Source organism: Megalobrama amblycephala, linkage group LG9, assembly GCF_018812025.1.
Source record: "Megalobrama amblycephala isolate DHTTF-2021 linkage group LG9, ASM1881202v1, whole genome shotgun sequence".
NCBI classification, from domain to species: domain Eukaryota; kingdom Metazoa; phylum Chordata; class Actinopteri; order Cypriniformes; family Xenocyprididae; genus Megalobrama; species Megalobrama amblycephala.
In genome coordinates, this window is record NC_063052.1 from 37,579,678 (window position 1) to 37,606,790 (window position 27,113).

The 27,113-nt window shown below is 37.0% G+C and overlaps 1 protein-coding gene across 1 annotated transcript in view; it reads left to right on the top strand.

The window, feature by feature from the left end:
- nedd9 (neural precursor cell expressed, developmentally down-regulated 9) overlaps positions 1–17,760 on the top strand; it is a 30,886-nt gene extending 13,126 nt beyond the window's left edge. The window contains exons 2-7 of the mRNA XM_048203523.1: positions 1,249–1,641; positions 10,616–10,714; positions 10,793–10,924; positions 13,542–14,648; positions 15,490–15,579; positions 16,767–17,760. Coding sequence (XP_048059480.1) covers positions 1,249–1,641; positions 10,616–10,714; positions 10,793–10,924; positions 13,542–14,648; positions 15,490–15,579; positions 16,767–17,321 — 2,376 coding nt within the window. The 3' untranslated portion in view covers positions 17,322–17,760. The remainder of the gene's footprint in view (positions 1–1,248; positions 1,642–10,615; positions 10,715–10,792; positions 10,925–13,541; positions 14,649–15,489; positions 15,580–16,766) is intronic.
- The last annotated feature ends 9,353 nt before the right edge of the window (positions 17,761–27,113 follow it).

Genomic DNA, 27,113 nt, shown 5'->3' on the forward strand with positions numbered 1-27,113 from the left:
CAACCACTTAATTACATCCCAAATACCTTAGAAATGTGAAAACAGCTGTAGGGACTGTGTTTTCACTTCTAAATAAAGGCAACTTGCGTTGATTTAATTTGAATTTAAATGTGGATTTGAATGTAAATGTTCAAATTGAATTTGAATTTAACTGCAGTTGAAGCTTAAGGATCTAGTTGTAATCAATCTCTCTCCTGAACTTCCCATGGTAATGTATTATTACCATATTCATATATGGTAAAAAAAAAAAAAAAAAAAAAAAAGCATATTCAAAAGCATATTCAAAAGCATATTAAGCTATTACCATTATGCAAATGTCATGGTCCTTTTTTGTAAATCTGAACTGAGCCCTCTACATCTTCTTTTGCAGTGTTTAGGTCTGCTTGACTGGTAATCAGAGCTATTTTATTTTATTTTGTTATTTTATTTTAATATACATTTAAAACTATAACATTTTATATTAACATTACGTACATACATTTTCTAATTTTAAATATTTTTAAATATATTTTTAAATGTATTTGTAAATGTTTTTTGTAATTTTATATTAAAGTCATTCCTAATTTGTAGTTAGCAATTAGGTAAAATATAATTCAATCAAACACACTAGCCCTCTGGAATATTGTTTTATTAAGGTTTTAAACTCCATTCTTACATGAGAGAATGTGATATGAAATATGAAATGAGATGAATATCCTGTGGACTGGCACAATATGAACTGAATTCTGCCAGCTCTGCTCAGGTTTTTTTTTTTATCTCCCAGTGGTTTGGAAATGATTGACAGAAAAATGGTTTTCCAGCATGGCCCCTCAGAGAAATATGTTTTGGCTATGCAGTCCTTGAGCGGATTTTATGATTATTTTCCTAGTCCAATGTGGGTCGACTCCGCCAGACGTTCAGTTTGAGTTTGAGTTATTATTGAGGCGCTGTGGATGAAACGGCTTCTTTTAAAGGGAACTCCCAGCAGGCCGTCGAACTACACGGATAGATTTTCACGGATGTTTTTTAGACATCTAATTGTGATATTACAGGGAACCACTTTATATTGCAGCCCACAAGAACACGCTAAATAAGTCCAAAAATCACTGTACGTAATCATATAATTTGGATAGGTCATGCCTCAGTGACTGTGATAATACTGAACAAATCATTTGATACTTAGTCTGAGCTGGTTAGCTTCTGGAATGTAAGTGTCTTATTGAGTTCAAACAGTGTAATGATGAATTATTCTACCTTCATTCTTTATAGAACCTGATGGCTAAAGCACTTTATGACAACGTTCCGGAATCCCCGGAAGAGCTGGCATTCCGGAAGGGCGACATCCTGACTGTCATCGAGCAGAACACTGGCGGGTTGGAGGGATGGTGGCTGTGTTCGCTCCACGGTCGCCAGGGCATCGCCCCCGGCAACCGCCTCAAACTGCTTATCGGACCTATGTTCGAAGGCCAGACGTCTGCATCCCCCTCCCCACCACAGGGTCATGCCCTCCAGCAGAGGCCACTCACACCTCAGGGGGTGTACCAGGTGCCGCCGTCCCACCAGAGCCCACAGGGACAGGGCATCTACCAGATCCCTCCATCCAAAGACGTGTACCAGGTTCCACAGAGAAGCGCGCTGGCTGCGGATGGAACTCCCTGCAAGGTAAACTGAACTAGTCCTCGCTTTAGTCCTCGTTGTGATGAACATGTGGCAGATGTTGACAAGGTCAAACGTTCATCCTCTGAGTTGCTTGCTTTTGCGCTTGAATTCTTTACTCTTACAAAGATGTACTGTGTTTTTACTATGGTCAAGTAATAGAAATACATTTAAATATATTTAAAAGAAATTTGGAGACAACTAAACTGATTACAAAAAGATTTTAAACTATGGAAAACCATGAAAATACTTTTCGCTTACCGGTTTTAGTGATGTTTGACTGGTAACAGGTGATCAGGAATATTTATATGTATTTTTATGCACATATATTTAATATAAAATCATATATAAAATATAAATCATACTTAATTATTATCTGCAATACAAATGTTAATGTTAATTATTATCTGCAATACATGTTAAATGTTTATCCTATTAAATATTTAATATTTATTTAATATTTAAATAAAAATTATACTATAAAATAATTGTTTAAACTGATATATACTCCCATGGTACTATATGATTACCTTTTTTATGATTACAAAAGGATATTAAGTTATTATTAAACCATGAAAATAATCTTCGCTTACAGATTTGATTGATGTTTGACAGGTGATCAGGAATATTTTTTATATTTTTAAAAATTTAGATGCATAATTATCATCATCATCCTTAATTATTATCTGATATACTATAAAATAATTGTAAATAGTATACCAAATAAACAAATAATAAAAAACAAATAAATACAATTTGTATATATATATATATATATATATATATATATATATATATATATATATATATATATATATATATATATATATATATATATATATATATATATATATATATATATATATATATATATATATATATATATATATATATATATTTTTTTTTTTTTTTTTTTTTTTTTTAATTTATCAAAATATTATTAAATAAATTTGAAATTAATACATTGAAATATTACTATTCTTATATATAATTTTAAATAAATTAATATATATATATATATATATATATATATATATATATATATATATATATATATATATTCTAAAATAATAATAAAAAATATGTTAAATAAACATTTACAATTTTTTAATTATAATATATTTTATAATAAACATTTTATTATTTTATATAAGAAATATAACCAATCAATATGCTAATGTATGGTGATTGGTTGAGCCATAAGCCTGATCCTGGCTGCATTTATTTAAAGATTTTTAAGTTTTAAAGATTAAAAGTGTCCCAATGTCCTGCCAAAAGCTGTTCTGGATGGGAGTTGTGTGCACACCCTGCCCTGCCCTCCACCGCAGCGTTACAGGCTTTATGTTTAACGGCTTTATAATGTCCTGTCGATGCAGCGGACTGCACCGGCGCTCTCTGAATAGGAAAGCCACAGCGGGGATGGAAAAATAAATAGAGGAGATCAGGCTACTGAACACGCTGAGAAAGCATACACTGCAGCAAAACCAAGTATATGTCAACGGGAGAGAAGGGATTTTTGTGTCATTCTTAAAAACCGTCAGCTTATTTTCATGTAACACTTGTGTCTTTCTAGGAACCACATCTGTGTCATTTCTCAACTTCTCTTTTAGCATAAGGCTGGATGATTTTGTGTTGATTTTGAGAAATACTACGATATGATAAGCATTTAACATTTCATGTTGCAGATGATAATTATTCTGATTCAGCCACTCAGATACAGGGACTGTAGACATAGCTTATGTTCATCAGCACTAGAAAGAACTGAAAACATCACTCAGGCAAACACTGAGGTCATGTCTGTAATGGTCGTTTAAAAGTAGAGGTTCTGCTTTTGACATTAAGAGTTTAGAGAGTTACTAGTCTCAGATATCAGGAGTGTTGAAGGTTAAGCTTACAGTCTGTCCACCTCAAAGGATCTTGAGATGGACGATCAACACAGGCAGTATGGCTTCATGGAAACAGGGTTGTGTTGTTTTGATTGAGGTTTGCCTGACCATTTTGTTTGCTTGCATTCAGAATAACAGCACACCTTATTTGTTGTTTGATGGTTGGCATACAGTTGGCCACTCTTATAAGGGTGAGGTAAGAGGGTGTGCTCACATCTGTAAACACAACGTTCAGTTGACGTTCTTCTGACATGAAGTGCATTACAAAGGTGTGGCTCAGCGGAAAGTGCAACAAAAATAACCATTTCCTGATCTCACTTCCTGTGTTGAAAAATAAAAGTGATCCCTCTTTTTAGGTCTATCGTTTAAAATGGTGATGTGGTTTTGAATCAGATTAGAGTACAGTTGAGATCTTTGATGTTTATTATTGTGCATCTGTGTGCACAATTACACTGTGCTAATAATGCACATCTGTACATGCAGAACTTAACCAAAAACATATTCAGTTCAAAACAGTTCATATTCACCAACCATTTGTGTTTAATTCACATTATGTCTAAGTTCCTGACTAGTAAAAACACTCAAACTTCTTTACCTTTACTATTGCGATTGACCATGTTAAAAATATTGCAGCAGTTTCTCCAGTTAAATATCGTTATGTCAACTCATATTTCTGTTAAAATATTTTTATTATTTGTCAGTAAATATTTTGTCAGCACATGTATCGATAATTTACAATATGGTCCCATTAGTTAATACATTAACTAATATTAACTAACAATGAGCAATTCTGTTACAGTATTTATTAAGGTCAATGACGTGATGGGTAATTTTTTTTTTGTCCAAATGTCTTAATAATAATAGAAAACAAAGATTTGACATCCAACATATGTAAGGTAGTACAACTAGATCTCTTTTATTGAATCCAAAGGGTTTTAATTATATTTTGTTTCAAAATTTGAATTTACCTTGGCTTAGTTGAATAACAAGAGTTCAGTACATGGAAAAGACATACATTGAGTTTCAAACTCCATTGCTTTCTCTTTCTTATGTAAATCTCATTTGTTTAAAAGACTTCCGGAAAACATGCGGATCTCAACATAACACTGACTGTTACGTAACAGTCGGGGTGTACGCCCCAATATTTGCATGTGCCAGCCCATGTTCCCAACATTATGAAAGACATTACACAAGGGCAGCCAGTAACGTCTGGATGTGCACAGCTGAATCATCAGACTAGGTAAGCAAGCAAGAACAACAGCTAAAATGGCATATGGAGCAATAATAACTGACATGATCCATGATAGCATGATATTTTTACTGATATTTGTAAATTGTCTATCTAAATGTTTCGTTAGCATGTTGCTAATGTACTGTTAAATGTGGTTAAAGTTACCATCGTTTCTTACTGAATTCACGGAGACAAGAGTCGTCGCTATTTTCATTTTTAAACACTTGCAGTCTGTATAATTCATAAACACAACTTCATTCTTTATAAATCTCTCCAACAGTGTAGCATTAGCCGTTAGCCACGGAGCACAGCCTCAAACTCATAGAGAATCAAATATAAACATCAAAATAAATACTTTACTCACATAATTCGAAGCATGCATACAGCATGCATGACGAACATCTTGTAAAGATCCATTTGAGGGTTATATTACCTGTGTGAACTTTGTAAATGTGCTGTAATATAATCGAGAGCTCCTGTGGCAGGGAGCACGCAAATTAAAGGGGCGGCGCGCTGAAAAAATCAGTGCATAGTTAATGATGCCCCAAAATAGGCAGTTAAAAAAATTAATTAAAAAAAATCTATGGGGTATTTTGAGCTGAAACTTCACAGACATATTCAGGGGACACCTTAGACCTATATTACATCTTGTGAAAGAACGTTCTTGGGCACCTTTAAAGATTTCGAAGTGTCATTCGGTTTAACGTCCCAAAGGCCAATACAGCCAAAATGTAATAAATGTATATATTTTTTATTCAGGCATGATTTTATAACATCATATATCAACAATCAGTGCAAAAGGGTATTAAAATTATGTGTAGAAGTCGTTGCTTTGTTATGAGATAGAATGTCCGGAAAAATTAATTTCACTGATGTCAATCGGAGTAACCAATATAAAGGGACCATTTTGTATCAAGTCATGCGGTCAATATGATGTAACAGGATGTGACATTATTCAGATGTCTGCAAAGGACCACATGGTCATGAAGCAAAGTAACTAACTCTCTCTTAACTCATACGCATGTCCCGAAACGTCAGGTCATTTGGTACAACCACTATAAAACGTGGAAAATGTTGTAATATTTTAAAAACTTGTACTAAATATAAAATGTTTGATTAAAATGTTCTTTTGCCAGCTAGCTAGATATCAGCCTGTTAGCATTGTTTGAAAATACCGTCATTCGGTGTAACCAAAAAGTGTCATTCGGTAAAACCGCAATTTTGGTTAAACTGAATGACTTTTTTGGTGTTCTTGTTAAAAAATGACAAAAGTATTTATAGATAACTTTTGATCTTAATAATGTTTCAGTAAATTTTGGAAGATTAATACAGTAGTTAACCAATGTTAACAAATGGAACCTTATTGTAAAATGTCACTGGTAAATTACTAAAGCTAGTCATCGACAAGAAGTTGTGCACGGCTCCATTGTGGCTCGCCAAACAAATAATACCTGAAAACAGGTTAGAATTGTCATATTGTAATTATGGTCGTTCTGAAACAACATGAACACAGTGTTTCGTACCGGACTATTTCTAAATACATAAAGTACTCAAATGTTTCATCTGAACTTGGAAAGTGTCTATTTGTGCTGTAGTACAGTTATGCTTGTGGATGATGTGTTTGTTGCTGGCGCAGTGCAGGATTTGGGCACATAATGACACACTGTAAGGTTTGGTTGCTGAAGTCTGGCTCTGTCGAGGAGGGCGGCTCTGTCCCCGCCTGACCTGAGGGTACAGTGATCTAAGGCCGCTCACAGCTGCACTATTCATGCCAGCCAGAGCCGTCTCCAAGATTTACACAACCGCACAATGTTCTTCACAGAGCCGAGCCTTATGGGTAGAGATGAGATCTCTCGTCCCATTGGTGCCCAAGTCTGGTTGACACCACAAATTGACTGAGGTAAAGCAGTTTTTGTGACTTTATGCAGGCCGTTCCTGATCCGTATGAGTGAAAATTCTGAGGATAATGTGCAGCTTCGATGTCTCCAGTGAAGACAGACTTTTAAGGATTAACGTTTCTTCATGAGTCATATCATAAATCATCATTTTCTGCCCACTCTATGGGCCGAGGCTGTCTGTTATCACCGCTAACCAGGTTTTGTTCTCTTCCTTCCTACTTGTCTGAGACTGCTAAGCCAGGCGTTTTCTGTTTGCACACCTCAGTCTCCAGGAGATATCGTAAAGACTTGTTGATCACATGCCACCGCACCCTTCTCTGGAAATGTGTATAGTAGAGTTTGCAGTCTAGTAGAGCATTAGCTGTGTGACTCAATGCTTGTTTATTAGCAGCTAGATTTGTCTTGCTTGTTTCTACTGTGCATTATATATTGAAAAGTATTTATATTTTTATACTATTTTATAATATATACATACATACACTGTAAAAAAAGAAATGCTGCCTTAAATTTTTAAGTACAATCAACTTGGATGTTTAAGTCATTTCAACTTAAATTACATTAAACTGACTTAAAAAATGAGTTGAATCTTGTATAACATTTTTTTTTTTTTGGGGGGGGGAATTGTTTAACTTATTGCAATGTAAAAACATATGTTGTGATAACTTATTGATTATATATTTTTACAGTGTAGAATCTAAAATAAAAAAATATATTTTCCATATACGCATTTAAAGTTTTCATATTTCTTTATTAAAAATAATGTATCTGATATAGATAGATAGATTGCACTGCAGTTTTGTCGTCTGCCACCTTAAATGCTCAAACTCTTTAAAGCAGGATGGATTCTGATTGGCTGTCTTTGTTTTTATCATTCATCAGCTGGGGAAATTCCAATAATATTGCTCATCTGTGCTGTTATCATTATAGTTGTGGTGTGGACTCTGCTATTTAGAAAGATTTTTTGAATTATATGTTTATCGTTATCATTTTAGTTATTGTCCTCGTTGGTGCGAACGGGCTTTAAGTGTGAGATTGTTTAGCCTGTTCCGAGTATGGATGTGATCTGACCCAGAAAAGATGTCATGACTCCTTTAGTGTCAGACACATGGCTGTGTTTTCCCTCCTGCAGAGATAACAGGAAATGCTCAGCGGAGAGGTCACTTATTCCCTCATGCCCACGAGACTCTTTCATCAGAACTCATTCCTGTTTACCTCTTCGTCTTCCTTATTTCAAGGCAAAACCTTTTGTGTTGCCGCCTGCTTATTATTAATCAAAGCCAAACTGTTGAAATCAGGGTCACTGCATAATTGATGCATCTCATTTAAATAATCACCCCCAACCGCGTCGTCTCAATGCGCATCTATAAATCACGGGGTGTGTTTGAATGCTTCCATGTGATGTAAAATTAATTATGGCTCCTTGCGTTAGGGTAATGCTCCTAAATTAGCAGGAAGGCTTTGTGCATTTCAGTTTTATGGTCGTCATGCGGGAGATCCCAGAGGGTTTGACATTTAATTGGCTTCGTTGATGAGTTCGACTTATTAATAGGACGGAGCTTTTTCCGTCACTGGAATAGAACCGATTTTAAGGGACAGGAGAGAAAGAGAGAGATCATTCGAGAAGATTCTAGAGATTTGTTTTTCTCTTCTTTTCTTCCAAATGATCGACCAATTGATTTTTCCAGCTCTATTTACTTGTCAAGTGACTCAGAGGTTCTCTGTGAAGTCATTGTTTACTCAAACAGCTTTAGTCCGAATGCTGCAAATACCGAAAAATTAGTCTGGTGAGAAAACACTCTCACGTCACACCGCTTTTTCAGCTCTGTTATTCTCCAAGGACAAAAAAAGAGGCTCCTGCAGCAATTAGTTTGGTCTCAGGTTCAAATCTGATCCGGTCTTAGTCACGCACACCCAGCCAGGGTGTAACGGAATCCAGGGAAGGAGTCACCTGAGCGGGAGAGAATGTTTGCCTAGAGGTCACAGTTCACACCTCACACTATGGCACGTTTACTCATTTCCGATTAGGCAATCCAGGTGGCAGAGAAGTGACTTGAGTAATATTGGACAGATTTCTGTATTTTATCATATTTTCTCCAAATTAATAAAGCATATAATAATACATAATTTAATGAATTTAAATGATATGAAATCAAAATATAATTTTTTTTAAATAATACTTTATAAAAAAAATATTAAATATTTATAGCACAATACTATGTTTTGTAAAATCAAGATTCTTGATTTTATATATATATATAATTTAGATTTGTTTTTAAATATTTAATATTTAAACATTTTAAAAATAATACTTTATAAAAAAATTAAATATTTATAGCATAATACTATGTTTTGTAAAATCAAGATTCTTGATTATATATATATATATATATATATATATATATATATATATATATATATGTATTTAAATTAATATTTAATTAATATATTATTAATATTTAATATATAATATATTAATAATTCATATTAAAATATATTTACATATTTAAATTAATATTTAATATATAGTTAAATATATAAATTGTTTATATATATTAAATATATATATATATATATATATATAGATATATATATATAGATATATATATATAGAATCTTGATTTTACAAAACAGTATTATACTATGAATATTTAATATTTTTTATAAAGTATTATTTTTAAAATGTTTAAATATTAAATATTTAAAAACAAATCTAAATTATATATATGTATTAAATATACATTTAATACATATTTTGTAAAAAAAAATATTATAAATATAAAATATAAGAATAGTTTATTATATGCACAATATTGAGTGTAGATAGATTGATTCAGACCACTGATGTGTCCCGTTCTCCATTTATTCCCAGTTCATTTTCCCAGGATTTCTGGGAGGCAGAGGTGATTTAAGACTGATGGGAACAACCCGGGAGATCTGGGTAATTGGTGAACTATGCTGAACCTGGAGTTCCAGTGATGATTTATGGACAGGAATGTCATTGATGTGCACCTAAACTCACAGAGTAAAAATAAGAGTGTGACCGTCCCGCTTATGAAAAACATCTGGACATTCCCATCTCTGGAATATATTTATTTATTTATTTATTGTTACCATTTTTTTATGCTTATTAGTTGTCCACTTTGCCTCAGAATTCCTATTTATTCAAGTTGCTGTCCACGTAGAGTGTTCCAAATCAATCGCTTATGAGGTTTCTGTTAGGTTAGAAGGCAGCTGTCTGTGTAGGTGGTACAGCAAGGCAGCTCACTAGGTTTTGGAACAGATCTAGAGTCTCTCAGACAGAATGCAGTACGTATGGTTCCCATTTTTGAGTGCTGTCGGTGACCCGTGAGTGTTCTCGTGTGGTGACAGCGGTGTGTGGTGTATTATTGGAGCGTTTGGGACGAGGAGGGGGGCTGATTTTGGAGAACAGTGAATGGAGACCAAGTACATTCCAAGGATGCTTCTGCCTGTCTGACGCAGAAGACAGATGTAGAGCATAAACGATGGAGAACAAACTGCAGGAATAAAGAGAGAAAAGATAGATTAGAAACATATGAGATGACACAAATATTAATGTTCGGAGCTGAGGAGGTGAAGTTGCATAAGACAGATTACTCCATTAGCGCCTACGTTTGCAGTTGCATTATTCAAGTCACGTACACAATGCACCATAGTTTCACCGCAGATATTTTGTATGTTGCCGCAGTATGTTGTGGCTGAACAACAAAGAGTAAAGGTTTGATTGATACTTGTTATTATTACTATACTGTTCATATTTAGTGTTAAGAATTTGAAAAAAAGAATGTATTGGTTGTGAGACCGGGTTTTTTTTAGGGTTTGAGTTTGGGTCTGTGTAAGTGTTGGTGTTTTCAGCCTTAATTTCTCCTTTATATGACAATTCACCTAGGAATAAAATTTTTTAGCTCAGACTTTAACGTCCCCTAATGGTTGTACTCTTGTTTCAGGTGGTGACCCCAGTACGAGTAGGGCAAACATACGCCTACAGTCCTGCTTCAGATTCATCTCATGACCTCTACGATGTTCCTCCAGTTCGTCCACAGGGGGTGAGTGTCACTTTCAACAGCACATGTACGCATATAGATGTCTGCATACGTGTATTTACATGTTAAACACCCGCACAGGTGTATGATATTCCTCCGAGCAAGCAAACCGGACAGCACAGCATTCCCAGATCCCAGGGCATCTACGACACACCTCCGTCACAAGACCTGAGATCAAAAGGACTGTATGACATACCGCCATCATCACAAGGGGTATGCTGATTTTTCATTTCATGATAATTAGCAGAAATTAGGACTTTGGCATGTGACATCCCACATTGTTTGTGCTGCAGACAGGAATAATTCCTCAAATCATGCATGTCATTATTTATTTTCCATTTTCATTTTCCTATTAGTTACATTTTACTATTATTATTAGTTTCCATTTTACTTTTTTTTTTTTTTTTTTTTTTAAATATGCCTATATATTTTATTTTTATTTCAGTTTTAGTTATTTTTGTACATCATGTTATTAAATTAAACTAAATAAAAATGCCTTGGCATCTAGTTGAAATAAAAAGGTTATTTTATTATTATTATTATTATTATTATTATTATTATTTTTTACATTTTATTTCAGTTAACATTTATTTTATCTCAAGTATGGAACTGTTTTATGGTTTTAGTTAACTATAATAACCCTGATGCAGCCCTTGTTCTTTGTCTTGTAACCGAATGCTATTATTTCCCAGAAATTTACAAAGAAATAAATACTCTGATTTTTATTACTTTCCCCTGGTTAGCAAATTAAAGCCTAGCTTGCCAGCAACGCTGGAGTCAAACTCAGAGTAGTGCTCTTAACTTTGCAAGGAGGTCAGAACAGAAATAATGAAGCCCCTCTTATGTTTCACCGCTGCTCCTGGCGAAATGCAGCGTAGCGCCTCGAGTTTGTTTGAAATAAACTAGAAGTACATAGAAACCTGTTATTAGAGTCGTATTTAATTAGGGTTTGCGGAAACCCGGGCTCACTCTGAAAGATAGATTCTACGCTTGACAGAAATCACTTACAGGCCGCTGTGTTTATTTATTGACCAATATGCTGTTGGAACGGCCCATGTACTGCCATTACGCTGTCAGGTCAATGCCGGGTTTTATCCTTTAGCTGGATCGCAGGATTTTCCATGTCCTATTCAAGGTTTTGGAGTGAGATGATGGAAATGCACAGCTGGACTTATTAGACCGTCAGGAATCAAACACAGTTCTTATTAGTTTTGGCACCATAGTGTTGGAATTTCGATACAATGACTTGAAAAATATTGATATGAGATACTAGTATTTTCGTTACCACAGGGAAAAATTACACAATATTAAGGGCATAAAATTTTGAACAGTATCTAAGTTAATTTGCTATTGACCAGAAGAAATAATAATGATGATGATGATGATAAAAAAATAATAATAAGAGAAATATTTATATTGATTTTTTTTTTTTTAAATTAAAGAGACGTGACATGTAGCCAAGTATGGTGAATTTGTGCTCTGCATTTATCCCATCTAAGTGCACACACACACACATAGCAGTGAGCAGTGAACAAACACACACAAACACTGTGAACACACAGCAGTGGGCAGCCAATTTTTGCTGCGGGGCCCGGGGAGCAGTTGGGGAAGAGAGCGCTGTACATTCACTCCCCCCACTGACAATTCCTGCCAGTACTGAGACTCGAACCCACAACCTTTGGATTACAAGTCCGATTCTCTAACCATTAGAGACAGCCCCCAATTGTAATAAAACAGCACTGTAAAATAATTTAAAATAAGTAACTTAATTAAGTATATTAATTATCGTCTCAGTGCAGTCAAATCAAAACATTTTATAAAAATTTCAATTGTCTTTTAAACCCCAACTGAGCAAGCCAAAGATGACAATAGCCATGTTTCCACCACAGGAATTTCCCCCAGAAACTAGGGACTTTGGGGTGGAACTCGGAGTGTTTCAACCACAGAAACCAGGGTCTAAATTAAGTTCCGGGTAAAAATTTCCCCTCAGAAAGTCCCTGCTCACGAGGTAGTTCTTTTCAGGAGTGTAAAGCATATAAGCATAATAAAGCCTGAACCTCGCTGTCGGTCCATCGGTCGTATTGTTTAATCTCCATTGTTGCTTTAAATAGCAAACAACTCTTACTGCACACACCCCAACAGACTTTTAAAAATGGTGCATGGAGTCAACCAATCAAAATGCTGCATGAACTCAACCAGTCAGCATGCTGAGCTCCCAAGTCCCACCCTCGAAAGTTTCTGAACTTTGAAAAAGTACTACCTCATGAGCAGGGGAGCATTTTTACTCGGAACTTAATTTAGACCCTGGTTCCTGTGGTCCAAACACACTGAGCACCACCCCAAAGTCCCTGGGGAAAGTTCCTGTGGTGGAATTGGCGCTAAAGTTTGTTGCGGTGCATGCAGTAAGAGTTGTTTGCTATTTGAATCAACAATAGAGTTTAAAAACGGCAACCGTTGGACCAACAACATGGTTCAGGCTTTATTAAGCTTATATGCAGAGGACGAAATCCAGGGGGAACTGGAAAGGACTTAATCTTCATGGTACTTTAGTCTGCGATGGAAACGCAGACAGCAACAGGTCTGGGGGAAAATGTTTTTTTGGGTTCCGGGTGATTTCGGTGGAAATGAAAAGGAGCCATCAGCTGACAGTAGGAATACGTAGTAGTGAAGGTGTATCAATACTGCAGAAAATGATTATTGAAACCATTTCAAATATTCAGAATCAAAATGTTTCAGAAAATGTCACATTTTTGACAACACTAGTGATTAGTGAACACTAATTCTAATAAGCATATATACTTCATGTTTAACCGAATTCTCTCTTCCACAGGTGTACTCCACACCACCTTGTCGGAATAACATTGCACAAGATGAAGGGAATTACGACTTTCCACAGCCTTCAAAGCACAAGCAAGAAGGTGTATATGACGTTCCACCTACATCGATCTCTAAAGCTTCCTCATGCTCCAACTACGACTTCCCGCCCAGCTCTGAGCCGGTGTCCCGAAAGGGCATGAACAACAGCGTCGGCATCTACGACGTTCCCCCCAGTCAACTCGCCGCAGGTGGATCTGGGGACTTGTACGATATTCCACGTGGAATGCCTCAGAACCGACATGCTTCCACTGAGAAGGACAGGAATAAGTCTATTTACGATATCCCACCGGCAGACACTCGGTTGCTTGGTGACGTGACCGAAGGCGTAAACCGCTTGTCGTTTTCCAGCACGGGAAGCACTCGCAGCAGCATGTCGACTTCCTCTTCTTCCGCCGGATCTCCCGCCGAGAGTCGTCTGGCATTGGATCTAGACTCTGCGTTTCAGAGGTTGGGTCGCCTCCAGCAAGGTCTGGAGTCTTCTGTTTGCTCGCTGCAAACTCTTGCAGCATCCCCTCACTGGCGGACATACAGCTTCATGGAGCGCCATGCCAATGAGGTCCGTGTTTTATTGGAGCACGTCAAGAGTTCGCTCACAGAATTTCTCGTATTTGGTCGTGGAGCGGCAGCAAACGCCTCCACGCTGTCCGATCAAGGACTGCACGCTAAGTTGCGACGCCAGTTGCAGCGCCTGGAAGATTCCCATCAGATTCTTCAACAAACACACCAGACTTTAGAAAACAATAACTGGCCGCTTCATATCCTAGCAATTGGCACCAAGCATCAGAGCAAGAGTGACGAACTAGAACGTTTTGTAATGGTGTCACGGACGGTGCCTGATGATGCCAAGCAGCTGGCTTCAACAATAGGTGGCAGCGCAGAAATGCTCTTCCGAAGGGCACCAATAGAGGGCATTGTTCACCCCTTTACTTGCACCCCAACGGAGGACGAGAGCTACGGAGGCCAGACCAAACCTTTCCCCGTATCACATGACAAAGCAAACATGAACAGTGAGAAGTGCGTTAAAAGCTGGATGGAAGATTATGACTATGTCCATCTGCAGGTAGGAATTACACTACAACACAATACTTAAAGGGTTAGTTCACCGAAAAATTTAAATTCTGTCATTAATTACCCTCATGTCGTTCAAAACCTGTAAGACTTTTCATCTTCTGAACAAAAATTAAGATCTTTTTTAATGAATCTGAGAGCTTTCTGTCCCTCCATAGACAACTACATAACTATCATGTACATAACCACCATATGTGAATGAAAGCTTAAATTCAATCTGTTCATCTTATAATGTGATCGTGTCTCTTCAGAAAATTTGGACTAAAGCACTCAATTCATATAGATTAGTTTTACAATCTCTTTATGAACCTTTTGAAGCGTCAAAGTGGTATTTATGTAGCTGTCGATGGAGGGACAGAAAGCTCTCAGATTTCATCAAAAAGATCTTTACTTGTGTTCCGAAGATGAACAAGTCTTTCGGGTTTGGAACGACATTAGGGTGAGTAATTAATGACAGAATTTTCAGTCCATTGGCTTCCATCTATCCACTGTTAATCCTGCATGCAGAGATTAGAAATGAGACCTCACATGTGAGCATGTCAGAGTGACAGGCTGTTGAAATTAAAATCTAAGCATGTACTTAAGCAAAAGACTAAGAGAGGATATTCATCATATGCAAGAGGTTGCCAGATTTTTTAAAGAAAATAAAGAGAGACAGTTGCTTATTCAAATTCAGTTCATGAGACAAAAAAATTATTTGAATTAAAATAGGATTAGTTTAATACCACAGTGGATTTTGGTTGCTCACTGGTGCATTAAGACACTAGTTTCTGTAAAGCTGCTTTGAAACAATTTGTTGCGACTTGCTGACTGACCTTTTGTTATTTTTGCAGGGAAAAGATGAATTCGAACGACAACAGAAGGAACTCTTAGAGAAGGAGAACATCACCAAACAGAGCAAAGTCCAACTCGCCCAAGAACAGGTACATGACACGTGCACATAAACGTCATCAGCTTGTGTGTCGGTCATCAGTGAACAAGGAAGTAGCTTATGATTAAGTGCCTTTAGAGTGAGGGAATACTAGGGTTGTCAAAAGTACCGATTTCAGTACCAAGTCCGTACTGAAATGTTAAAAATATGACGATACCAGCATTTCCCCCTAGCATTTCCCCCGCCGTGGAGCAGATTCGTAAACACCTCTGATTGGCCATTGTGTTCACACGCTCAACAGATTTGTCTGTGATTTACTACAATGATCAATGCTTCAAAAACATGTTATTATAACATGTTGTCTATTTACAACATGTTTTTGAAGTATTGATCTTTGTAGCCAATCACAGACATATCTGTTGAGCACGTGAACAATGGCCAATCAGAGGTGTTTAAGAATCCGCTCAATAGCGTTCAAAATGCTAGGGGGAAATGCTGGTATCGTCACATTTTTAAAATTTCAGTATCTCTAGGAAATACAGTATAGCATGACAAATGCTTTGTTAACCACAGAAGGGATAAGAATAGAAACACCAGAAGTATACGAATTAAGTTGTGGACAAATTAGGTGAAAGAACAGGATGGCAAAACAAATCAGGTGTAAATACATCACAAGAGAAAGGGTTTTTGTTGGTTCATGTGAAATCTTAGGGTGTCCATATGTTCGCCATATATCAGAGTTTGGTTATAACAACCTCACAGGTGCAGAGCTCAAACATCTCAACTCTTTTCTAGGACAGATGGTTCCTGTTCCATGTAAACTTAAGCCTAGAGAGCTGCCCATATAAACTGTTTAAGATGTTTAGGCATTCTTTGGTTGTTTTAAAACTGTATATGTCATGTTGTTATTGTCCATCTCAAAATGCATGCAAAAACATAATTTTAAAGGAAGGATTTTTCAAAGATTTGTTTACCTGATTTGAGTTGAACAAACTACACTTGAGATGTGTGTGTATATATTACTTTATTTGTAGCATATATTACTATAGTACTACTGTATTATACATAATATATGATATAACTATACTATTGTTCATTTTTAATACATTTTTTTAATAGAGAAAAAGGTGCACCAGAAATGTCGCACCATTTTTCTTGAATTGTTTCAAAATGGTCATTTAATGATGATTTAAAATTTTAAATAATTCTAACTTTGAAATTTTTTGTCTCACTTAACAGCTGAACCAGTTTAAACAGCTCGAACAGGAAGTGATCAAACCTGTAGAGAATGACATCACCAAGTGGATTTCCCACCAACATTCAACAGGCTCCTCCTCTTCCTCCTCAGACTCCTCCTCTAATTTCTCCACGGGAGGCGGAGCTCCGTTGGGTTTACGTGATCGGCAACTGTTGGGCTTCTATGCGGACCAATGTGAACAGCACTTTGTGACTCTGCTGAATGCGGTAGATGCTTTTTTCGGCTGCGTGAAGGCCGGGCAGCCTCCTCGAATCTTCGTTGCACATGGCAAGTTTGTCATTCTCAGCGCCCACAAGCTCGTGTTTATCGGTGACACTCTGTCGAGACAGGCGTCGGCGGCAGAAGTGGCAAATCGCGTTATGAACTTAAGCAACGTGCTGTGCGAGATGCTAAAGACAGTCGTGGGTGCCACAAAAACGGCGGCCCTTCACTATCCCAACACAGCTGCTGTACAGGAAATGGTAGATCGTGTGACGGACCTCTCGCACTTGGCACAACAATTTAAAGTGCAGCTCTCGCAGATGGCGGGATTGTGATGTCATCAATGACGTCACCAATATCTGAACAAAGACTGTCATTTTAACATGCATATATATTTATACTCGTTCTTATGTAGATGCATCACTGAAAGTTGTCTTTTGTAAATATTCCTGCTCTCTTCCTCTGTGTAAATATTTGGCTCTATATTTTGTGTAGATTTGTTTTTATATAATGGTAATAATAATAATAATATTAACTGTATGAATAGAAATCATTGAGAAGTGCATTTGTAGAGGACCATTAACATTCCTGATCGTTTTGTGTATTAGGCACCTTACAAATTGTCCTTAACTGCTAATTATGGTGTATTGCTGAATGCCAGACCCTACAAAATGAAAATAGTTTGTTTTGTCCATTTGCTGTATTGTGTGATGCACATTCTGCCGAGAGTACGTATGAACAAAGTAAAATATTTCTCTGTCTTTGCTATAGAAATCGTTTCACTTGTTTTTATTTGAACGTTTTGGTATGGTGAATCTCACGAAACCTGTATGGAAGCCTGTTTCCGCCACTAAATAAAAAAATTAAAAATACTTTTTATCTCACAATTCTGACTTTTTTTCAATTGCGAGTTATAAAGTCAGAATTGTGAGATATAAACTTACAATTCTGAGAAAAGTCACAAATTTTCCCTCACAAATGTTATATTATATATATATATAATGTAACTGCTCAAAAAAATTAAAGGAACACTTGTTAATCAGAATAGCATCAAGTCAGTTAAACTCCTGGGATATTGATCTGGTCAGTTAAGTAGCAGAGAGGGTAGTTGATCAGTTTCAACTGCTTTGGTTTTAAAGGTGCCCTAGAACATGTTTTTAAAAGATGTAATATAAGTCTAAGGTGTCCCCTGAATGTGTCTGTGAAGTTTCAGCTCAAAATACCCCATAGATTTTTTTTAATTAATTTTTTTAACTGCCTATTTTGGGGCATCATTATAAACACGCCAATTTATGCTGTGGCCCCTTTAAATCCCGTGCTCTCCGCCCACAGAGCTTTCGCTTGCCTTAAACAGTGCCCTAACAAAGTTTACACAGCTAATATAACCCTCAAAATGGATCTTTACAAAGTGTTCGTCATGCATGCGGCATGCATGCGTCGGATTATGTGAGTATTGTATACTGTTATATTGTTTACATTGATTCTGAATGAGTTTGAGGCTATGCTGCGTGGCTAAAGCTAACATTACACACTGTGGGAGAGATTTATAAAGAATGAAGTTGTGTTTATGCATTATACAGACTTGTCTCCGTGAATACAGTGAGAAACGATGGTAACTTTAACCACATTTAACAGTACATTAGCAACATGCTAACGAAACATTTAGAAAGACAATTCACAAATATCACTAAAAATATCATGATATCATGGATCATGTCAGTTATTATTTCTCCATCTGCCATTTTTCGTTGTTGTTCTTGCTTGCTTACCTAGTCTGTTGATTCACCTGTGCACATCCAGACGTTCTGCCCTTGTCTAATGCCTTACATAATGATAATGTTTTGGAAGATGGGCTGGCATATGCAAATATTGGGGGCGTACACCCCGACTGTTACGTAACAGTCGGTGTTATGTTGAGATTCGCCTGTTCTTCTGAGGTCTTTTAAACAAATGAGATTTATATAAGAAGGAGGAAACAATGGAGTTTGAGACTCACTGTATGTCATTTCCATGTACTGAACTCTTGTTATTTAACTATGCCGAGGTAAATTCAATTTTTCATTCGAGGGCACCTTTAATGAAATTAACTACAGGAGCACTAGATGGGCAACAATGAGACAAGTGGTTTTACAGCCACTGAAATCTTTTCTGAATGTTTTTCACTAGTTGTGCATTTGGCTAGGGTCAGTGTCACTACTGGTAGCATGAGGCGATACCTGGACCCTACAGAGGTTGCACAGGCAGTCCAACTCCTCCAGGATGGCACATCAATACGTGCCATTGCCAGAAGGTTTGCTGTGTCTCCCAGCACAGTCTCAAGAGCATGGAGGACATTCCAGGAGACAGGCAGTTACTCTAGGAGAGCTGGACAGGGCTTTAGAAGGTCCTTAACCCATCAGCAGGACCGGTATCTGCTCCTTTGTGCAAGGAGGAACAGGATGAGCACTGCCAGAACACTACAAAATGACCTTGGCAGGCCACTGGCCACGCTCAACTGACCTAAATCCAATAGAACACCTCTGGGACATTGTTTCGGTCCATCTGACGCCACCAGGTTGCACCTCAGACTGTCCAGGAGCTCGCAATTTTGAGAAAAAGTCCTAATTACCTTCTTTTTTTTTTTCAAGGCAGAAACAAGCTTCCATATATTTCATTATAAAATCTAAAAGAAATTATATTTTGTTGAAGCCTTTTTAATGAGAATTAAACTTTTCCTCCCATTTTTATTACTATAATGCACTAAAAAAATTTCATTAATTACTGTATTATGAACAAAATATAAACCCGATTCCAAAAAAGTTGGGACACTACAAATTGTGAATAAAAAAGGAATGCAATAATTTACAAATCTCATAAACTTATATTTTATTCACAATAGAATATAGATAACATATCAAATGTTGAAAGTGAGACATTTTGAAATGTCATGCCAAATATTGGCTCACTTTGGATTTCATGAGAGCTACACATTCCAAAAAAGTTGGGACAGGTAGCAATAAGAGGCCGGAAAAGTTAAATGTACATATAAGGAACAGCTGGAGGACCAATTTGCAACTTATTAGGTCAATTGGCAACACGATTGGGTATAAAAAGAGCCTCTTAGTGTGGCAGTGTCTCTCAGAAGTCAAGATGGGCAGAGGATCACCAATTCCCCCAATGCTGCGGTGAAAAATAGTGGAGCAATATCAGAAATGAGGTTCTCAGAGGAAAATTGCAAAGAGTTTGAAGTTAACATCATCTACAGTGCATAATATCATCCAAAGATTCAGAGAATCTGGAACAATCTCTGTGCGTAAGGGTCAAGGCTGGAAAACCATACTGGATGCCCGTGATCTTCGGGCCCTTAGACGGCACTGCATCACATACAGGAATGCTACTGTAATGGAAATCACAACATGGGCTCAGGAATACTTCCAGAAAACATTGTCGGTGAACACAATCCACCGTACCATTTGCCCTTGCCGGCTAAAACTCTATAGGTCAAAAAAGAAGCCATATCTAAACATGATCCAGAAGTGCAGGCATTTTCTCTGGGCCAAGGCTCATTTAAAATGGACTGTGGCAAAGTGGAAAACTGTTCTGTGGTCAGATGAATCAAAATTTGAAGTTCTTTTTGGAAAACTGGGATGCCATGTCATCTGGACTAAAGAGGACAAGAACAACCCAAGTTGTTATCAGCGCTCAGTTCAGAAGCCTGCATCTCTGATGGTATGGGGTTGCATGAGTGCGTGTGGCATGGGCAGCTTACACATCTGGAAAGGCACCATCAATGCTGAAAGGTATATCCAATTCTAGAACAACATATGCTCCCATCCAGACGTCGTCTCTTTCAGGGGAGACCTTGCATTTTCCAACATGACAATGCCAGACCACATACTGCATCAATTACAACATCATGGCTGCGTAGAAGAAGGATCTGGTTACTGAAATGGCCAGCCTGCAGTCCAGATCTTTCACCCATAGAAAACATTTGGCGCATCATAAAGAGGAAGATGCGACAAAGAAGACCTAAGACAGTTGAGCAACTAGAAGCCTGTATTAGACAAGAATGGGACAACATTCCTATTCCTAAACTTGAGCAACTTGTCTCCTCAGTCCCCAGACGTTTGCAGAATGTTATAAAAAGAAGAGGGGATGCCACACAGTGGTAAATATGGCCTTGTCCCAACTTTTTTGAGATGTGTTGATGCCATGAAATTTAAAATCAACTTATTTTTCCCATAAAATTATACATTTTCTCAGTTTAAACATTTGATATGTCATCTATGTTGTATTCTGAATAAAATATTGAAATTTGAAACTTCCACATCATTGCATTCTGTTTTTATTCACAATTTGTACAGTGTCCCAACTTTTTTCCCAACTTTTTGTCCCAACTTCATTGTAAAATGTTTTTACATCATGGCAGTGTTTTATTCACTTGAATTTATGCTTATTTAAATAAAAACATATAGTATTTTATAAGAGTAAAAAAATACAATATTTCTTGTTTTTTTATTAAAATGACACAATGCAAAAAAAAATCTAAATGCAGATTAAAAAAAAAAAAAAAAATCCCATGCAAAATATAATTTTTGATTTTGTGGCAAAATGTGACCCAGACATTCATTCTCGTATCACAGCATAGCTAACAAAGCAGCTAAACCATGTTAAACGAACGTGAAATCTGGCAGAAGCAAGACATTTTCCCAAGAGTTTCACCCCGCCATTAACATAACTAAATGTCCCACCGATCCATAATTCCCAAAGTATTATCAGATGATCCAATTTGACAGATATAATCTGATAAAAAAAGACCTTAGATGGATGTGAGCTTCCCAAACCATCTCTTTAGACCTTGATGACTAATATTTTCCATTCCACGCTGTAATGAAATGAGCATGTATCATGGCTCATGTGGGTTAGCGGCGATGATGAGAGGCCATGCTAAGGGGATTGAAGAGTAAGTCGAGCATGGCCTGAACAGACTGCCACACCATATTATCATTAACATTACCCTGCTGGAACATCCTGAGACGTGCAGTAGGAACATCACATGTCTGCCCAATCTAATTTAGTAGGATTTTTATTACGCCATCTCATCTAAAAGGCCTTAAAATAAGGCTAATTTGACTTTTTCCTCATCTAACAATGTTTTCTACAGATGCACATGATGATTTAGATTGTGGCCTGTGGTGAGATGAAGGACATTAGCTCATGGAGCAGGTGCTCTGCGGCTCTCGACAGCTGCGCACCAGTTTCACCAGCCATCACCAGCGGATAATGGGCAAATTTTTGATGGATCTTTCCCAGCACACTGTGGTCAGATGATTAAGACATTTGTTATGTACTGCAGTATTGTATTGCTTTTACATGACTTAAAGGAATATTCCAGGTTGTGTACAACAGTCTGTGGACTGACTGCATGCACAGCATGCTGATGATTTACCACAAAATATGATCTCAATTTAACCCACAATTCGCTCACTTGGTTTTTCTTCAATTGAATGCTTTAACAAATTAATAAATTGCTTAATTGTAAATTATTATATGAAATGCAGGTAAAACTGTACAATAAGGTCTTTTTTGTTAATATTAGTAAATGAAGTAAGTAACGAACTAACAATGAGCGATATATTTTTACAGCATTAAAAATACTGGTCTCGGCTTGTTGGTAACTATTAATTGTCCATGTTACCAACAAGCCGAGACCAGTATTGTGTTTTGACCCATATATGAATAATCATTTGAAGTGTATTGGTAAATACGACTTGAGAAGGTGTTCATGTCCAATTTTAACTATGAAACTCGTATTTATGATAATTCTGATAACACATGAAGGCAGCATTACACAGGAGTTCATCTGCCTACAAAACTAGTCCTAGCCCCAAGAGATATTTTATACAACTTTACACATCTAACAACACATTTGTATTGAAATCATGTTCAAAGACTTCAACAAAAGATCAAGCTTCATATTTTTCAATTCAAATCCCTTAGGAACATCTGCTAAAATATCCCTGCAACAAGTTCATTCAGAATGGAAAAAACACTCAGATGAATGGTAAAATGTCTTCAAACAACACATAAATTATGTTGAAATGAAACTTCACATTCTTTTGTGCTTCTAGAACATTCTCCCTCCAAATAAACTGCTCTCTTAGACATGGTAATGAATGCTAACAATCTTGCTGGGAATGAAGGAATGCCAACTCACAAATCTCTGTAAAAGCATCAGTATCCACTGACTGGCACTTACACGTATTTAACGATTTAAACATTTTCCGCATTCAAGACTAAGTTCTCCTCAGGGAAACAAAGAAGAGAAAGCCTTTTGAAAGAAACGTTCATTAAACATGGTGAGAGAGTGGTAAATTCTTACCATCACTCTCTCCAAACCCTTTCCTAGTGATTTATCTGGCTCTTATAATGGCATCAGTGGGAGTTCTGCGGTCTTGGATGCGCTTCGAGTTGGATCTGCACTGAATTAAAGAGCCTGAGGAGGGAGGGATGAGTTATCCAATCGATGCTTCACCGCTCTCACTAAATAAGTCAACCAATCAGAGTCACCACTACCAATACTCCTTCAAGTAAACACTTTTTAGTTAGTATTCAGGAAACTCTATGGTGGCTGAGAGAATGCTGCAACTGAAGAAAACACATGCAAACTAAGAAAACATCTTCATCAGTTTAACAACACATGTGCTGCAAATACTCACAATTCCACCAAATACAGAAACATACTGCAAATACTCACAACACAACCAAATACCGAAACATACTGCAAATACTCACAAAGCAACCAAATACAGAAACACGCTGCAAATACTCATAATGCAACCAAATACAGAAACGTGCAGCAAATACTCACAATTCCACCAAATACAGAAACATACTGCAAATACTCACAACGCAACCAAATACAGAAACGCACTGCAAATACTCACAACACAAATACAAAAGTGTGCTGCAAATACTCAAAATGCAACCAAATACACCAAATACAGAAGCGCGCTGCAAATATTCACACCACAACCAAATACAGAAACGCGCTGCAAATACTCACAACACAATCAAATACAAAAGTGTGCTGCAAATACTCACAACGCAACCAAATACAGAAATGCACTGCAAATACTCACAACGCAACCAAATACAAAAGAGTGCTGCAAATACTCAAAATGCAGCCAAATACACCAAATACAGAAGCGCGCTGCAAATACTCACAATGCAACCAAATACAGAAATGTGCTGCAAATACTCACAATGCAACCAAATACAGAAATGTGCTGCAAATACTCACAATGCAACCAAATACAGAAATGCACTGCAAATACTCACAACGCACCCAAATACAGAAATGCACTGCAAATACTCATAATGCAACCAAATACAGAAGCGCGCTGCAAATACTCACAATGCAACCAAATACAGAAATGTGCTGCAAATACTCACAATGCAACCAAATACAGAAATGTGCTGCAAATACTCATAATGCAACCAAATACAGAAATGCACTGCAAATACTCACAACGCACCCAAATACAGAAATGCACTGCAAATACTCATAATGCAACCAAATACAGAAACGCGCTGCAAATACTCACAATGCAACCAAATACAGAAATGTGCTGCAAATACTCATAATGCAACCAAATACAGAAATGCACTGCAAATACTCACAACGCACCCAAATACAGAAATGCACTGCAAATACTCATAATGCAACCAAATACAGAAATGCACTGCAAATACTCACAATTCCACCAAATACAGAAACATACTGCAAATACTCACAACGCAACCAAATACAGAAATGCATTGCAAATACTCACAATGCAACCAAATACAGAAATGTGCTGCAAATACTCATAATGCAACCAAATACAGAAACGCGCTGCAAATACTCACAATGCAACCAAATACAGAAATGTGCTGCAAATACTCATAATGCAACCAAATACAGAAATGCACTGCAAATACTCACAACGCACCCAAATACAGAAATGCACTGCAAATACTCATAATGCAACCAAATACAGAAATGCACTGCAAATACTCACAATTCCACCAAATACAGAAACATACTGCAAATACTCACAACGCAACCAAATACAGAAATGCATTGCAAATACTCACAATGCAACCAAATACAGAAATGTGCTGCAAATACTCATAATGCAACCAAATACAGAAATGCACTGCAAATACTCACAACGTACCCAAATACAGAAATGCACTGCAAATACTCATAATGCAACCAAATACAGAAATGCACTGCAAATACTCACAATGCAACCAAATACAGAAATGTGCTGCAAATACTCATAATGCAACCAAATACAGAAACGCACTGCAAATACTCACAACGCACCCAAATACAGAAATGCACTGCAAATACTCACAACACAATCAAATACAAAAGTGTGCTGCAAATACTCACAATGAAACCAAATACAGAAATGCACTGCAAATACTCATAATGCAACCAAATACAGAAATGTGCTGCAAATACTCATAATGCAACCAAATACAGAAACGCGCTGCAAATACTCACAACGCACCCAAATACAGAAATGCACTGCAAATACTCATAATGCAACCAAATACAGAAATGCACTGCAAATACTCACAATTGTAACGATTCATCACTCGACATGGGATCCATTTTGCAAGCTTTATTAAGAGATATCGTGATCGTACAGGCAGGGGTCAGAACCAGCAAACACAGCAATGTAGAATAGACAGAATCGTGGTCAGGGACAGGCAAGAGGTCGAGGCAACAGGCAAGATACACAGTCCAGAGAACAGGCAGAGGGTCGGTAGGCAGGCAGCAACGGGTCAATAAACGATAAGCAGACAGAAACAGCAACAGGTAATCCAACAGGGTACAAACGCTCAGAAATGACAGCCGGGGCAATGATCAAGACTTCGCGTCAGACCAGTGTCTGGGAGCCGCTTAAATAGCGGTCTAAACGAGCTGCAGCTGGCAAGCAATCAGAGTCCAAGGCACGGGGTTATGGGAAATGTAGTGAGGATCAGTATACGTGGCTGAGTGGATGCGTGAGTGTCAGTATTCTGGGGATGGAGCCCTCTGCTGGCCAGTAGAGGGACTCACGGGGTTCGTCTCCGTGACAACAATGCAACCAAATACAGAAATGCACTGCAAATACTCATAATGCAATCAAATACAGAAATGCACTGCAAATACTCATAATGCAACCAAATACAGAAATGCACTGCAAATACTCACAATGCAACCAAATACAGAAATGCACTGCAAATACTCATAATGCAACCAAATACAGAAATGCACTGCAAATACTCACAATGCAACCAAATACAGAAATGCACTGCAAATACTCATAATGCAACCAAATACAGAAATGCACTGCAAATACTCATAATGCAACCAAATACAGAAATGCACTGCAAATACTCACAATGCAACCAAATACAGAAATGCACTGCAAATACTCATAATGCAATCAAATACAGAAATGCACTGCAAATACTCATAATGCAACCAAATACAGAAATGCACTGCAAATACTCACAATGCAACCAAATACAGAAATGCACTGCAAATACTCATAATGCAATCAAATACAGAAATGCACTGCAAATACTCATAATGCAACCAAATACAGAAATGCACTGCAAATACTCACAACGCAACCAAATACAGAAATGCACTGCAAATACTCACAATGCAACCAAATACAGAAATGTGCTGCAAATACTCATAATGCAACCAAATACAGAAACGCGCTGCAAATACTCACAACGCACCCAAATACAGAAATGCACTGCAAATACTCACAACACAATCAAATACAAAAGTGTGCTACAAATACTCACAACGAAACTAAATACAGAAATGCACTGCAAATACTCATAATGCAACCAAATACAGAAATGCACTGCAAATACTCACAACACAACCAAATACCGAAACATACTGCAAATACTCACAAAGCAACCAAATACAGAAACACGCTGCAAATATTCATAATGCAACCAAATACAGAAACGTGCAGCAAATACTCACAATTCCACCAAATACAGAAACATACTGCAAATACTCACAACGCAACCAAATACAGAAACGCACTGCAAATACTCACAACACAATCAAATACAAAAGT